Genomic DNA, 13,153 nt, shown 5'->3' with positions numbered 1-13,153 from the left:
TAGATAGTACCAAGAACCATATTATTAACTGTTGGTACAGTATACTATTTTTTGGTAAAACTAATTGTAGGTTTACGCATGCGCAAACGCTGATTAACTTCCTGCCGGCAAAGATGTCTTCTCCGAAGTTACCTTATCAGTTCCTTGGCTCCACTGGAGTGAAGGTCACCTCGTTATGTCTTGGAACGATGACCTTTGGTCAAGCCGGAGTGAGTAAATTGTTGAACGTGGAAAGCATTTGTAACCGTTACCGTTCTTGTTTAATAGATAGGTCTCCACGACAAGTCGGTAATTCGCCCTGGACAGTCGAACGAGGAAGAATCTCACGAGATATTGGACCAGTTCGTTGCTGCGGGCGGTAACTTCATCGATACAGCTGACGTGTATCAGTCAGGACTGTCTGAGACTTACATTGGTTCGTGGTTAGCTAAACATCCCGAGCTGAGGAAGAAAATTATCATTGCAACTAAAATGTGTGCACCAATGGACTATGCTGACCCTAACAGTGGAGGTCTATCACGTCACCACATCATGCAGGCAGTGGAGGATAGTCTTAAACGCCTTCAGACAGATTACATTGACCTCTATCAGGTAATTGTACTAGCTACCTGGAAACTGCAGGGCCTTAGGTAGGGTCCGCAAACTGAAAAATCAATATCTTCAAATTAACTTGCAAACTATAGTCATGTGTAGGGGTAGGTCTAATCAAGAAAACACTAGTGTGGCAGCAAATTTCGTCTATCTCTTCTAGTGAAAATAATGCGAAATATATACCTTGATTTTTCACCGTCGTAATTTGCATTGTTATTCTTTTGGGCCAAAACTCTCTCTCAAGCTTTGAGAGGTTGTCCACTCTTACTATGGAGTATAGGTAGTTTAATATAATTAATTAATATTTGGTGGTGACGTCGCGCATCGCCGATCGACGAAAAAAAAGACGTTTCGTAATCTGGAGCACAGCAGACTTGCAGGAAATACTGCAACATTTACTGCAGTGATCACCTCCAAGTCAAGTACCTGTGTGCAGAATATGGTGTGGATTGAAGTTTGTTGACCATCTGGCTGAGACCAGCCTCGCCAGATTTATTGGAAAAATTCCTCCACGATCCAACAAATACTGAAGTCTCGTGCAAATTAACACCTATAGGTTGGCTGAAGTATGGAAATGATTGCTTGGAGCAAGTATAAACTTAGTATAAACTTACAGTGATGGCTTGATTACTGACGGTAAATTTTACAGTTAGCCGATAACGGAATTTATTGTGCAAAACTAAAACTCTTGTAATGAAAGTTTTATGGCACTCAGCATATTATTGCTGACTTGATATGATTATAAATCACACAGTATAAGATGATCATTTCTGTAGCAAGGATGGAGTCCAGAGGTCTTGAGTGCATGGCCAGATCTATATAACTATATAGCTAGATACAGGGGCGGAGGAAGTAGTTGATATGGGGGCCAGGTTGACCCAGACTTATCTCTGGTTTGGTAAGGTGAGACCACGAAAAAAAGGTCACAACCAACTGACAATAGCTTTCCATCTCACCGCTACGCATTTATAGCTGATAAACTACATAAAAATCCTTACATAGCTTGCTACACACTCACTGCTTTATTAGAGCGACTGCTCTATTAAAGTAAGCTTATCATTTATCACCCCACTCCAAGAAGGATAATTTCAGTGTGATATCATTCTGAGGGGGGGGGGGGGGGGGGTTAGCCCCCTAGCCCCCCCCCCCCCCCCCCACCGCCCATGGCTAGATATGTACATGCCAGCAGGTCATGCAGCATAGTTATAATCATGCACACCTTTTTAATAGTTAAATCAGAGCTTTTAATTATCTGATCATCGTTTTTCATGTGATACTCAGATGCAGTAGCATGCAAGGTCAGATGGTATGCTCCCCAGACAAGTTTTACATGCTTTGAAATTAAATCTGCATGGAAAACTATCATACAAAGCTGTGATATTTCCAGATAGCTAATTTTGTACTAAATTACCAACTTATTCAGTCTCAATTGTGTCTAGTATATTATCATATCCTGTGCAAGACATAAAAACAAAGTATTACTTCCATGACACAAAATGTCTAAAAATGAAGTTTAGTTATATTTGTGATTTGAAAGAAATTTTGATTTTAATTGTAACAGTTGTAACGAGATGTCAATCAGATGATTACTGGAACTTGAAAATTGACATAGTTCTAATGGATTAGATCAAACATTTAATAAGAGCAGTAGTCACATGTAACTGAATTTAGAGTAATTATTGCAATGAATTTGTCGTATTAATATATTAAGATCTTTTCACAAAATTCAAATAGTTGAAAATTTGTCCTGCACTGGGTCCTAATATTGAAGTTTTTAAGGTAGAACTTTAGTAGTTTGGAATTGGAGTAAACCCTTGGTTTCTACTTTTGATAGCTACTATAATTATTGATAATACTGCCCCATGCATAAGTGGGTTCAGCATATATATACCAAATAGTACATTGCATATTAATATGAAAATGCAGACTATACCTTTTAGCCCTGTTGAGTATGAGGAAGAAGGTAGAAAAAGGCACGATGATTTTACTGTTACAGTAGCATGCAGTATGCCAGCATTAAATTATATAGGTCAATTTGTAACATTGCAACATAGCTATAATATGTATAACTTGAAGGAAACTCTCCAATTGAATTTGTACGTTCAATATGATTTACATATATGCATGTGAGCTAAAACAATGCTGAATTATACTAAATAATTATACAGAGCAGTCAGATATTCTTATAGAACAGTCAGAAATTGATTTTTCACACACAATGTCACTGAAATTGATCAACAATCGCAAAACTGATTATTTAACAGCACTCAGAGTAGTTGTCTAGTATATTCCACAATATTATTTTTAAAATTATATAACTACGAGAGGCTTGCATGGTTTTGTGCAATAAATCGTCTTTCGCATGCCGTAATAGACACTATCCAAAACCACGCCCACTTTTTGGACGCCATTTTGAATGGGGCCAATTTCAATAATCACTGACTGCACTGCATTGAAATTCAGCGATGAAGAAAGCTCGAACTAAGTGGTATTGTCAAACAATAGTCCATGGAAGCTTTTAACGCTGTAAATTCTTTGTTCTGGCTAAAGGCAGGTGATTATCAGGTGATGAACAAGGCGGCGCGAAGCGCTGACGACACTAATTCCCTTGTTTACCTGTACAAGGAGCGCCTGGATGGTCAGCCGCTACTACAGTTACTATCACTAATAATTTACCGCAGTAATGGATACTAAAATACTATCTATTTGCTTAGCAGTGCTTCCTGTGTAGGCCAACAAGGCAATTTGGGCTGTCGCCTTGTTCAACCCTGATAACCACCAGCCCCTAACCAGTTTACAATCTTGAAGACTTCCACGGCCAATTGTTCGACAATACCCCCTAGTTCGAGCTTTAGTCATCATCGGATTTCAATGTAGCGCAATCGTAATAATTGATACTGGCTCCATTCAAAATGGCGGAAAGCTGTTGCTATGACGATTACGTAGTTTTGGATTGTGTCTATTGATTAAAGTGTTCGTAATATAGCCTTCGCTGGAAGTTTGTACCTGTGCTGAGTAATCATTTCCATAATTCAACATACTTAAAGGTGCTTATGTGCACGAGACTGCAGTATTTGTGGAATTGCGGAGGAAATTTTGCTAAATCTGGCGAGGCTGGTCTCAGCCAGATGGTCAACAAACTTCAATCCACACCATATTCTGCACACAGGTACTTGACTTGGAGGTGATCACTGCAGTAAATGTTGCAGTATTTCCTGCAAGTCTGCTGTGTTCCAGATCACGAAACGTCTTTTTTTTCGCCGATCGGCGATGCCATCACCAAATATTAATTAATTATATCAAACTACCTATACTCCATAGTAAGAGTGGACAACCTCTCAAAGCTTGAGAGAGAGTTTTAGCCCAAAAGAATAACATTGCAATTTACGACGACAAAAAATCGATCGAATTCAAGGTATTTTGCGTTATTTTCGCTAGAAGAGATGGACGAAATTTGCTGCCACACTAGTGTTTTTTTGATTAGACCTACCCCTACACATGACTATAGTTTGTAAGTCAATTTGAAGATATTGATTTTTCGGTTTGCGGACCCTACCTTAGGCAAAGTAAACTGGGTGGGCCCCTGGTTAACCACTTTCTTCACATGTGCATGTCCCTCATGTATGCACACAAAAGCATCAGTTTTAGCTGTAAGGGAATTTCATACATTTATATGCAGTTTAGTAATGGGCTAAGCTTGAAACATCTTGATTAAGGTGGCGCTGAACAAACTAACAGAACAAGCTCTGTCAGACTGCCCAGCTACTGTAGTCGATAGAACTAACGTTATTCACGCTTTAAGACTATTAGCTTGTCACAACTCTGGTTAATTCACTGGCGAATGGCACCAGCTGCCATAGCGTGATTACTGTTATACGGAGCTGCCCTAACTAGTTACAAGGTCTCCTTTCTCAGTTAAGGTGGCACTAATTACCTTAGTGGTTGACCATGAGTTCCTGTCTAGTGTAAACCACATTACATAACGTAAAGCACCTGTTTTGGCGCGAGTTCATTATCTTGAAAGAGACGAGACGGCATTTTCTATAATGCCTCCTATTAAGAAGAGAGTAGCCACGTGGAGGAAGCAAAATTTCTCTGGAACGTCAGCTAAGAAGCTGTGCATGGAAAGTAAGATGACATGCATGTTTTCATATGCTATATATTTTAAATAATGCATTTCAATAATAAAAAAAAATTGAAAAGTAGCAAGGGCACAGACAGCTGCAGGATTCCGTCTTGGAGAATAGTGTCATAGTAGAAACACCTGTGCAGTAAGTAAAAAGTGAAAAATAGCTGTAAACAATGTGAGAGCTTACATACGTTGCAGTGAAACAGGCTCTGAAGGGCTAAATGCTCCAGCAACTGCGTCACCTGAATGATAAAATATTAAATTGGTTTGCGTGTGTGCCTACGGTTACGACTCACCATTGTAACTGCTCCGAGCACTAATATACCGTGTGAGCTATTCCCACATCCAACCTGCACACTATTGCTGAATGACAGTGGTATGGATACATCAAGCATGAGGTAAACTCTAGCATAATAGTCAATAAATACACTAATACACAACATTTAGCTCAACTGAATTATGGGATGATGCTTCAGCAGGCTCAGAATTGCTGTTGAATTCATCAAGCGATAGCAGCACTCAATCTGCAAGGTATATGCCTAAAGACAACCAGAAATTGTTTCTATGAAATGTTACCTAATCATAGTACAACTGAATCAGAAGAGGATCCGACTGAGTTGACACCTACAGTAGTACTTGACACACTGCAGTAAGCTGGATGGAACTTCTCCTCAATCCTGTCCACCACCCCAGTATTTGAAGGTGAAGTTAAGCTAATAACTGAAGGTGGACATACATCCACTATGCAACGAGAGAATAAACGTGGTCCTTCACCATCATGGGAATTGAATTACCCAGCACTGTCATTCCTGTTGAATGGACAGTATTATTCAGACTATGAGAACACTTTAAGTTTGATGGGGCTTCCAGTGATGTTGGATACAGCATGGCAAAGCCTTGTAGCATCACTAGGAAAACATGTGGAAGCTTTAGCTTTGGCATCATGTGAGCAAGTTTGTGAGAGGATTGTCCAACAGGGAGACAAACAAAACTGGACAGCATCATATGATGGCTTTTACCTGACTCAAGGTCATCACTCCAACAACAGCTCAGCAACCCTCCACGATTATGCAAGTGACAAGATTGCTTGGTTTGCACATCGGACTAAGAGCGGCCAGGGAGCAAATTGGGAAGGGATGTCTGGTGGAGCTGAGGTGATATGTTGCGATCTATTCTGGAGGATGTGATGGCAAAGGGTTTCAAGGTGTCAAAGGTCATAATGGACCATGATACTTCAGGAGGAAATATTGCTTGTTCTGTGTTCCCTGAGGTAAGAATACAGTATTGCGGTAACCACTCTGCAAAAACTTTTCACCGGGACTTGGTGAAGATAAAATCAATACCCTGCAAGGTGCATGATATAAAGTGTGCTAAGGATTTACACTTACAGTGTTCACCTCGATGCAAATCAAGGATGACAGATGCCTTCATAAGGAGGGCAAAGAAGGCTCTTCGTAACATTGCTTGTAGCCCTGATGTCATTACAGTCACCCATCCACTAACAGCCTTCTCTACTGCATTGCTGAACCTCCATTCACACTACTGCCTTGATGTGCACACATCAGAATGGTGCAAATACCCCCAAAGGTTAGTCTCTTAGTTAATCAGAAATTGTTAAAAAGCTGTGTATTATACTGTAGCGAGGAAAAGATGGAACACCATATAAGACTGATCACCCTTTGAAATGCACACAGCAGGCTGATGAGTTTTTACATCTCATACAGGAGATGGCTACACGGCCACAGAAATACATCAGTAGTACTGGCCAAGTCACAACCAATAGCATTGAGGGCTTTCTTGCTCTGGTGTACCGTGGAAAGAGAATTGATCTTCATCACACTCACTACACCTGCAAGACGAATATGGCCATTTGTCACAAGGTACACAAGTTTCCAAAAATATATACAGGGAATTTATAGTAAGCACACATGCATGCACGCACACAGACACACTCATGTGCAACTACACTGTACATTTTGTTAGAAGCATTAAAATCCTTGTACAGGCACTTACTCATTGGTATTTCTTTACAGGACATTGGACCACTGTGGAAATTAGCCTGTCTGTGGAGTATGGGTGTTGATGTCCCTCAGTGTGCAGTGATAGCTACGTATCATGAAGGAGCACAGACACTGGAAGAAGCAGCAGGAGAAAAGACATACAGAGACTTATCTTAAATAAGCACAAAATAATATAATAACCCCCCAGACTTAAATTAACTTCTTCACACAATGTAGGAGTAACTTAAAACAAAAGGCTGGCCAACATCATGAATCTGAAAAAGATTACATGGCAACAATGGAAATGCATTCGGAATAATAACAGCTGAATACCACTGTGACACAGTACTGGAGGGGGACATGGTTGAAGAGAATGAAGCATCAACCAGTACTAATGGACTGATAGATGAGGGTGTTAATAGTCCTTACCTGCTAGAATGTTCTACATTTGATGCCGACACTTGTGAGCCACTCTAGGAAAGCCACTTCTGTTAATAGTCTCCTCATGTTAGAATCTTCTCCACCTGATGTTGACTCTGGTGAGCCACTCTTTTTTATCTATGACTGTGAGACCACCGGAGGAAGTCATATGATGGATCACATCACCAACACGGGAGTTCTCCATTTGTGTCATACATCCATTTGTGCTCAAGGTGTGTTTGTAGTCCTCTAAAAATGTAATCATAAATATATTGGATAGCAACAAGGCTCTGTGGCATAAGAGCTGTTGATCTGGTTGACCAGCCAGACTTTACAACAGTGTACACACAGTTCGCTGCATGGATGGTAAGTTGTGTGGACCAGGCACAGCAGAATGGAACTCCATATTATCCAGGTTATACATAACAAGGTCTTGATGTGAAATACTCCTAACATTTACTTTGTAGTTCTGGTAGCTCATAACGGGTTTCCATTTGATTTTCTCTTTCTTGTGGCGGAAGTGAAACGGTGTCCTTCGTTGAGTTTGTGTATTTTGCCGACACGCTACATGATGCTAAAAGGGTATCAAGTGATACTGTATATGACTCTAAATAATTTTTTTTTACCTCAGCTGATATGAAGCAAGGATCCATTGTTTGATGGGTGGTCCAAAGATGACAAATTAAAGGTAGAGAGTTTATACAAGAAGTTTTTCCCTGAGGAAACATACAATGGTGAAATGCAGCTGTTTTTATAGTGGCCGATACTGCGGCATTTCTATGGTGAAACGTCTGAAGCAGAAGAATTTTTCTTACAGTGTGTTTCAAACGGCGTTTGAAGAGCACTATGGCGATTGCAAAGCTTTTAACTCACACCTCCATGGCCTTGGTATTACGAGGAAAGCCTGGCAGGAATGGGTGTGGAAGCATTTTCGACACATTCCAATGTAGTTTAATCTGCTTTGGTAGTGTTGATACTAACGGCCTTTGTAAAGGCCACAAACAATCAGTAAAGTATTCACCATCAATTAGACTGTCTTTTCAATCCTTCTGCATTCTCCATTGTCCGTGAATCCTTCACTTTGTAAACAACTTTTCCGCATACTGTTGATTATTGCTTGGTATACGTAATAATTGTGTGTGCGCGCCACGCCGGCCTCGCGCTATTGTTACATGTCTCCTTACAACAATGAACTACTTGCCCTAGGAACTCGCTTTACGCGCATCCCTGAAAGTTCCTGTTTGTTGTAAAGGGTAGATAATAAGACGTTTTATCCATATCTGAAAGTACAAAGTCCTTTATGGTGATGGTTTGCCTGTTATAGACCCTGCAAATTTCATGGTGAAGCCATACGGAAACTATTCCGAGCCACCTTAAATAACTTAAAAATTATACACCACAGATCATCAAAATTTGGTATTGGCATCGGGTAAGCATTACTCTACAATAGTACGCTTCGAATTTTCACGATTTCGGACTTGATGAAGTTGTTAGCCAATGTTGTAGCCCACAGGTGTGCGTTTTCACTACTTTACATGTTGTTATCAGTAAAAAGGAAAGCATAACAAGGTGAGAAATGGTTGGAACCGAAGTGGTTTAACGCTAGGTTCTTTATTGGCCAAGTTATTTAAATAATCGGCTTGAAACTTCAAGTTATATAGGCGTATAGTGAAGGTGTGTTATTTCACGAAATTTTTTATGCTAAACTAAAGCATCACAGGCTATCACAACAGCTTTTTAGGCGTAGATTAAGTTGTACACTAGTGAAGTTGTGGGCCACCCTAAAATAGCCCATTAAGCGCATGGGTTGAAACAAATTGTTTTGTGCAGCTGGACTTAATCGGTTCAGCGCCACCTTAAGTAATGATATGTGGACAGTGGATGGAAACAAACAATTTATTCTGAGTGGCCTAATGCCTGCTTTGTCTTGCATCATAAATATTATACCCCCTACAGAACTGGGATAGGAAACCCGAGCATGCGCTTTGTACATCTTGTGGTTGAAGCACTCAGTATTGATTAATAATAGTATGTCAGTTTGTGGTTTAGTCATGTTACAGTTGATTTCAACAGCCTTGGGGTATTGTAGTTGCTATACAAAGTATGCACCTGAAAAACTAGCCTAGTAGCTGTCTATAGGTCTTCTTTGCTGATGATTATTGTTGTAAGTCGAATGTTAAGAAGGTTTTCATACATCAAGTTTTAATTGGTATTAGTCACTCCAACGATTTAAGGGAGCACTCCTTTAAGTGGCTGGAAAGTTTATTCAAGTGAATGTAAGCATGAATGAACACAACAATTAACATGATGAAGTTTTGCATTATACCAGTGAAAGATGCTTCTCACACAACAGCGTTTGTGTTGGAAACCGTTAAGTCATGGGGTAGTATTTTAAAGAATTGAAATGAGACTGCCAAGGAACATTAACAAAATGGAATAATAAAATGAAGTACATCATGTTACGTCAGGGTTATTGTCACGTTATATGTTCACCTCTGCAGCTTAACTAATCAAGGTGAAAGTTTATAAGCTTTACAGTGGCCAGCACTGAAGGTCATGTGCTGCAGTCTTTGGATTAACCTAACCTAATAAACAAGAGACTAGAGAAGTCTGCTTTCATGTAGCTTGCAATGGTTGTGCCAGGAAAATACTGTATACCTGGAAAATTTTGTGGTATGTATATTTCACGGTTATGTACTTTGTCAGGATTTTCACGTTTTAATTTTCACGGATCAATTCGAAGATTTTTATTCTCTATTACACAGCTACGAAGATCTTTACTTCAAGCGTACAGATTAATAAAATGCGTAAGAACCAAGTAGCTAGCACAGTAGTGGCAATCTCTGTGAGAGGCATAGTTTAGCCTTGTAGACTAGCTTCTTTCGTGAGCCACACCCACTTTAAAATCAGGAATGCTTATAAGCATAATTTTGTGGAGTCCACATATGCCTGCAAACCTTATCACACAACAGGAGCCACACTACCTATAGTATGGTGGGGTGAAACTTCATAAATTTTCACGTGATAAAATTTCATGATAGTCTTACTAACCACAAAAACCGTGAAAATTATGTACCGCAAAAATTTCCGGGTGTACGGTATTAGCTTATAACTCATAATGCAAATGGACTACAAATATGTCTAGATATGGGATGGGAAACACAATTTATTGAGAGGCCTTACCTAATTCTTGTAATGTTAATAGATGTCACTATCAAGTCACACCTATTGATACTGTTCTTTCTCATAGACTATGAAGTAGACATATGGCCAAGTACATGAGTACTTACACTTAAGTACAAGTTTGAAAGTACTTGTACTTTACTTAAATACTTTCTTAATTTTCCCAATGTACTTGTACTTATACTCAAGTACTTCACTAAGTACTTGTATGTACTTGAGTACTTAAAGTACTTTTAAGTACTTGTAAGTACTGCAAACATTGTATGTAGTTTATACATGATGGGTGTACAATGAGAATAACAAAATTGTATGAAGGTGCTTCTTGCGATTCTTCTACTGCTTTCCCCAACCTTACTATGTATCATGTTGCCACGATTAATGATGTCATAGCATTCTGGCAAACAAAAACAATGCTGCTGTTCAAGTCAGTGCATTTTAAGAGTTTAAGAGAGAGAATGGTTGACAAAAACCTGAAAGTTATCAACCCCTCTAGGCACACTTACATACTACAATATGCTGAATACAGTGTATATTTTACTACAGCAAATGTACTTTACTTAAGTACTTCCAGCATGTACTTGTACATAAGTACTCTCTTGATTGCTGCAGGAGTACTTGTATTTGGAAAATTCAAAAAATACTTGTACTTCACTTAAGTACTTTTAAATGTACTTGGCCCCATGTCTGCTATGAAGTTTATGGTGCACTAATTTATATGAAAAAGTGTCCCAGACTAGTTGAGCTATACTGTAATATATGGCTTCTTATAGTGAACGGGCTAAAGACATATTCAAGCAGGCTAGGAATGATGGAAGTAGCACTAGATTACGTACATAAGAATATCTACTTACTAGTCCATTACTGGAGGGGGTCTAGTGCCAAGTATCAGAGCTAAAATTCTACAGTAGTCTCTGCCACTACCTACGTATGGTTAAACATGCCATTCTTGCTGCCATTATTGTGACATCACTGTTCCACGCCTACAACTGCATAATTCTAAGTGACCAGATCCTTCCTCTTTTTGCGAAGGGTGGGTGCCACCAGATTAGTAGCTGGTTCTGTTCCAGTAAATTAACCAGAGTTGTGAAGACTCTGAAGAGCTGATGAATTTAAAGTGTGAATAGCATTAGTTGTATCGACCACAAGCATGCTGTCTAATTAACTTTGTAAAGCTGTTCTTAATCGCTTCTGCACTACCTTAAGAAATGACACAAGCAAAAATTGAGCCCCAAAGACAGGGTTGTATGATATGACAACTTGTTAATCCTTGTTGTTCTCTTTTAGACTCACATGTGGGATTGTGGTACTGATATTGAGGACACCCTACATGCCCTCAATGATCTGGTGAAGACAGGGAAGGTACATTACATTGGAGTGAGTAATGTAACTGGCTGGCAACTACAAAAAATTGTGGAAACTAACAAGAAGTTTGGATATCCTCAAATAGTCAGTTTACAGGCAAGTTACTACTGTGTTGTAAGTGTATGTTCTATTAGAGTGTTTTATCATCATTAGGTGCAGTATAACTTGCTGTGTAGAGAGACTGAATGGGAATTGGTACAAGTGTGTCGACGTGAGAAAATATCCTTGTTGCCATGGAGTGCTTTAAAGGGGTAAGGAACACTAGTGGGATAGTGGTAATGATACCTTTTGATTGCAAGTAATAAATGTGACTGGATCTGTAAAAATTAAATTTATTGCTTATATAGGCAATAAATTTAGTGGGTCAAATTGTGTTGTTAGTGGGTCAAATGTCTGGTCTGGAATTTTTCCTGCATTTTGTTTTTGATGTGAAAAATTTTAACTCTACTTTCTGTAGTCTTAATTCTTATAGATCCTATGTTATGACTTATTTAGTGGTATGCTGACTGGAAAGTACACACGTGGTACTGTCCCTACTGACCCAACCTCATCACGAGTTGCATGGGTTGAAGCTGATCCCAATAGATCAATGGAGAGCCAACCCAGTTATTCTCAATATGCCAATGATGACAAATACTGGGCACTGATTGATACCATGAAGGAGATAGCTAAGAAACACAATGCCACTGTTGCACAAATAGCCATTGCTTGGCTTCTCAAACAACCAACAGTGACATCAGTTGTACTTGGTGCAAGGACCAAACAACAACTAGCTGATAACTTGGCTAGTGTTAATGTGGACCTGACTGATGAAGAGGTAAATGTTATGTTAGTCAGAACAACTCTTAATCTACTTTGTGTAGGTTAAGCTACTCAATGAAAAGAGTGATATTCCAATGCTTTACCCATATGTGTTGATAGACAGGATGAACAAGTTCTTACAACGATGTTAATAATGTGGTGGTCAAGAAATTAACAGTGTGATAAATGTGTATGTATCACTGTAGTGTTTTGTATGTGCAATGGACACTGCTATACAAATAGTGTGTATATATTTTCTTTACAGATTTAGTATGGATGTATACTGATTACATGGGTACAAAATACAGGAGTATGTTATGACACAACACTACAGACTATATGACACACGATTTCATGTGTAAAACAGCTCATTGAGTGAGTGGGTTAAAATTACGAGTTAGATGGTTTCACATGATCACTTTAGCACTGTCTTCAATTTATTGTTAATTTTATATAATATATACTAGCACTGATACCTGCCCTATGGTGCAGGACTGCTTATAAGGAGTCATGCACTTTACACTAAGTTTAATCTTGTGGCTATTTTAGTGACAAAAGTTTCTACACAGGAACCCAAATATGACTTGTTTATACTTTAAGCATAATATATTATTATAGATAACATGTGGTATATTGTGTATACCTAGAGTGTTTACCACACAGGTAC

General features: G+C 39.0%; 2 protein-coding genes across 2 annotated transcripts; both read left to right on the top strand.

The window, feature by feature from the left end:
* The first annotated feature begins 54 nt into the window (after window positions 1-54).
* LOC136240654 (1-deoxyxylulose-5-phosphate synthase YajO-like) lies at window positions 55-12,791 on the top strand. The gene is made up of 6 exons (XM_066031677.1): window positions 55-209; window positions 268-591; window positions 11,608-11,781; window positions 11,839-11,936; window positions 12,181-12,502; window positions 12,549-12,791. Exons 1-6 carry the CDS (start codon window positions 114-116, stop codon window positions 12,636-12,638), a joined length of 1,104 nt encoding a protein of 367 aa, XP_065887749.1. The 5' UTR covers window positions 55-113; the 3' UTR covers window positions 12,639-12,791.
* LOC136240658 (uncharacterized) lies at window positions 4,817-8,233 on the top strand. Its single transcript, XM_066031682.1, has 8 exons — window positions 4,817-5,251; window positions 5,307-6,307; window positions 6,361-6,600; window positions 6,754-7,183; window positions 7,233-7,373; window positions 7,421-7,555; window positions 7,608-7,722; window positions 7,772-8,233. Exons 2-4 carry the CDS (start codon window positions 6,287-6,289, stop codon window positions 6,895-6,897), a joined length of 405 nt encoding a protein of 134 aa, XP_065887754.1. The 5' UTR covers window positions 4,817-5,251; window positions 5,307-6,286; the 3' UTR covers window positions 6,898-7,183; window positions 7,233-7,373; window positions 7,421-7,555; window positions 7,608-7,722; window positions 7,772-8,233.
* Window positions 12,792-13,153: the final 362 nt, after the last annotated feature.

Source organism: Dysidea avara, chromosome 12 (genome assembly GCF_963678975.1).
Source record: "Dysidea avara chromosome 12, odDysAvar1.4, whole genome shotgun sequence".
Classification (NCBI taxonomy): Eukaryota; Metazoa; Porifera; class Demospongiae; order Dictyoceratida; family Dysideidae; genus Dysidea; species Dysidea avara.
Note: the sequence above shows the minus strand (reverse complement) of the source record. Positions and strands in the feature narration are given on the sequence as shown.

Excerpts from the sequence above, each read along its gene's own strand:
- LOC136240654 (XM_066031677.1), top strand. The coding sequence starts at position 114 with ATGTCTTCTCCGAAGTTACCTTATCAGTTCCTTGGCTCCACTGGAGTG. Across the intron at positions 210-267 it reads TGACCTTTGGTCAAGCCGGA|ATAGGTCTCCACGACAAGTC; the intron begins GTGAGTAAATTG and ends CTTGTTTAATAG. Across the intron at positions 11,937-12,180 it reads CCATGGAGTGCTTTAAAGGG|TGGTATGCTGACTGGAAAGT; the intron begins GTAAGGAACACT and ends TGACTTATTTAG.
- LOC136240658 (XM_066031682.1), top strand. The coding sequence starts at position 6,287 with ATGGTGCAAATACCCCCAAAG. Across the intron at positions 6,308-6,360 it reads TGGTGCAAATACCCCCAAAG|CGAGGAAAAGATGGAACACC; the intron begins GTTAGTCTCTTA and ends ATTATACTGTAG. Across the intron at positions 6,601-6,753 it reads ATATGGCCATTTGTCACAAG|GACATTGGACCACTGTGGAA; the intron begins GTACACAAGTTT and ends ATTTCTTTACAG.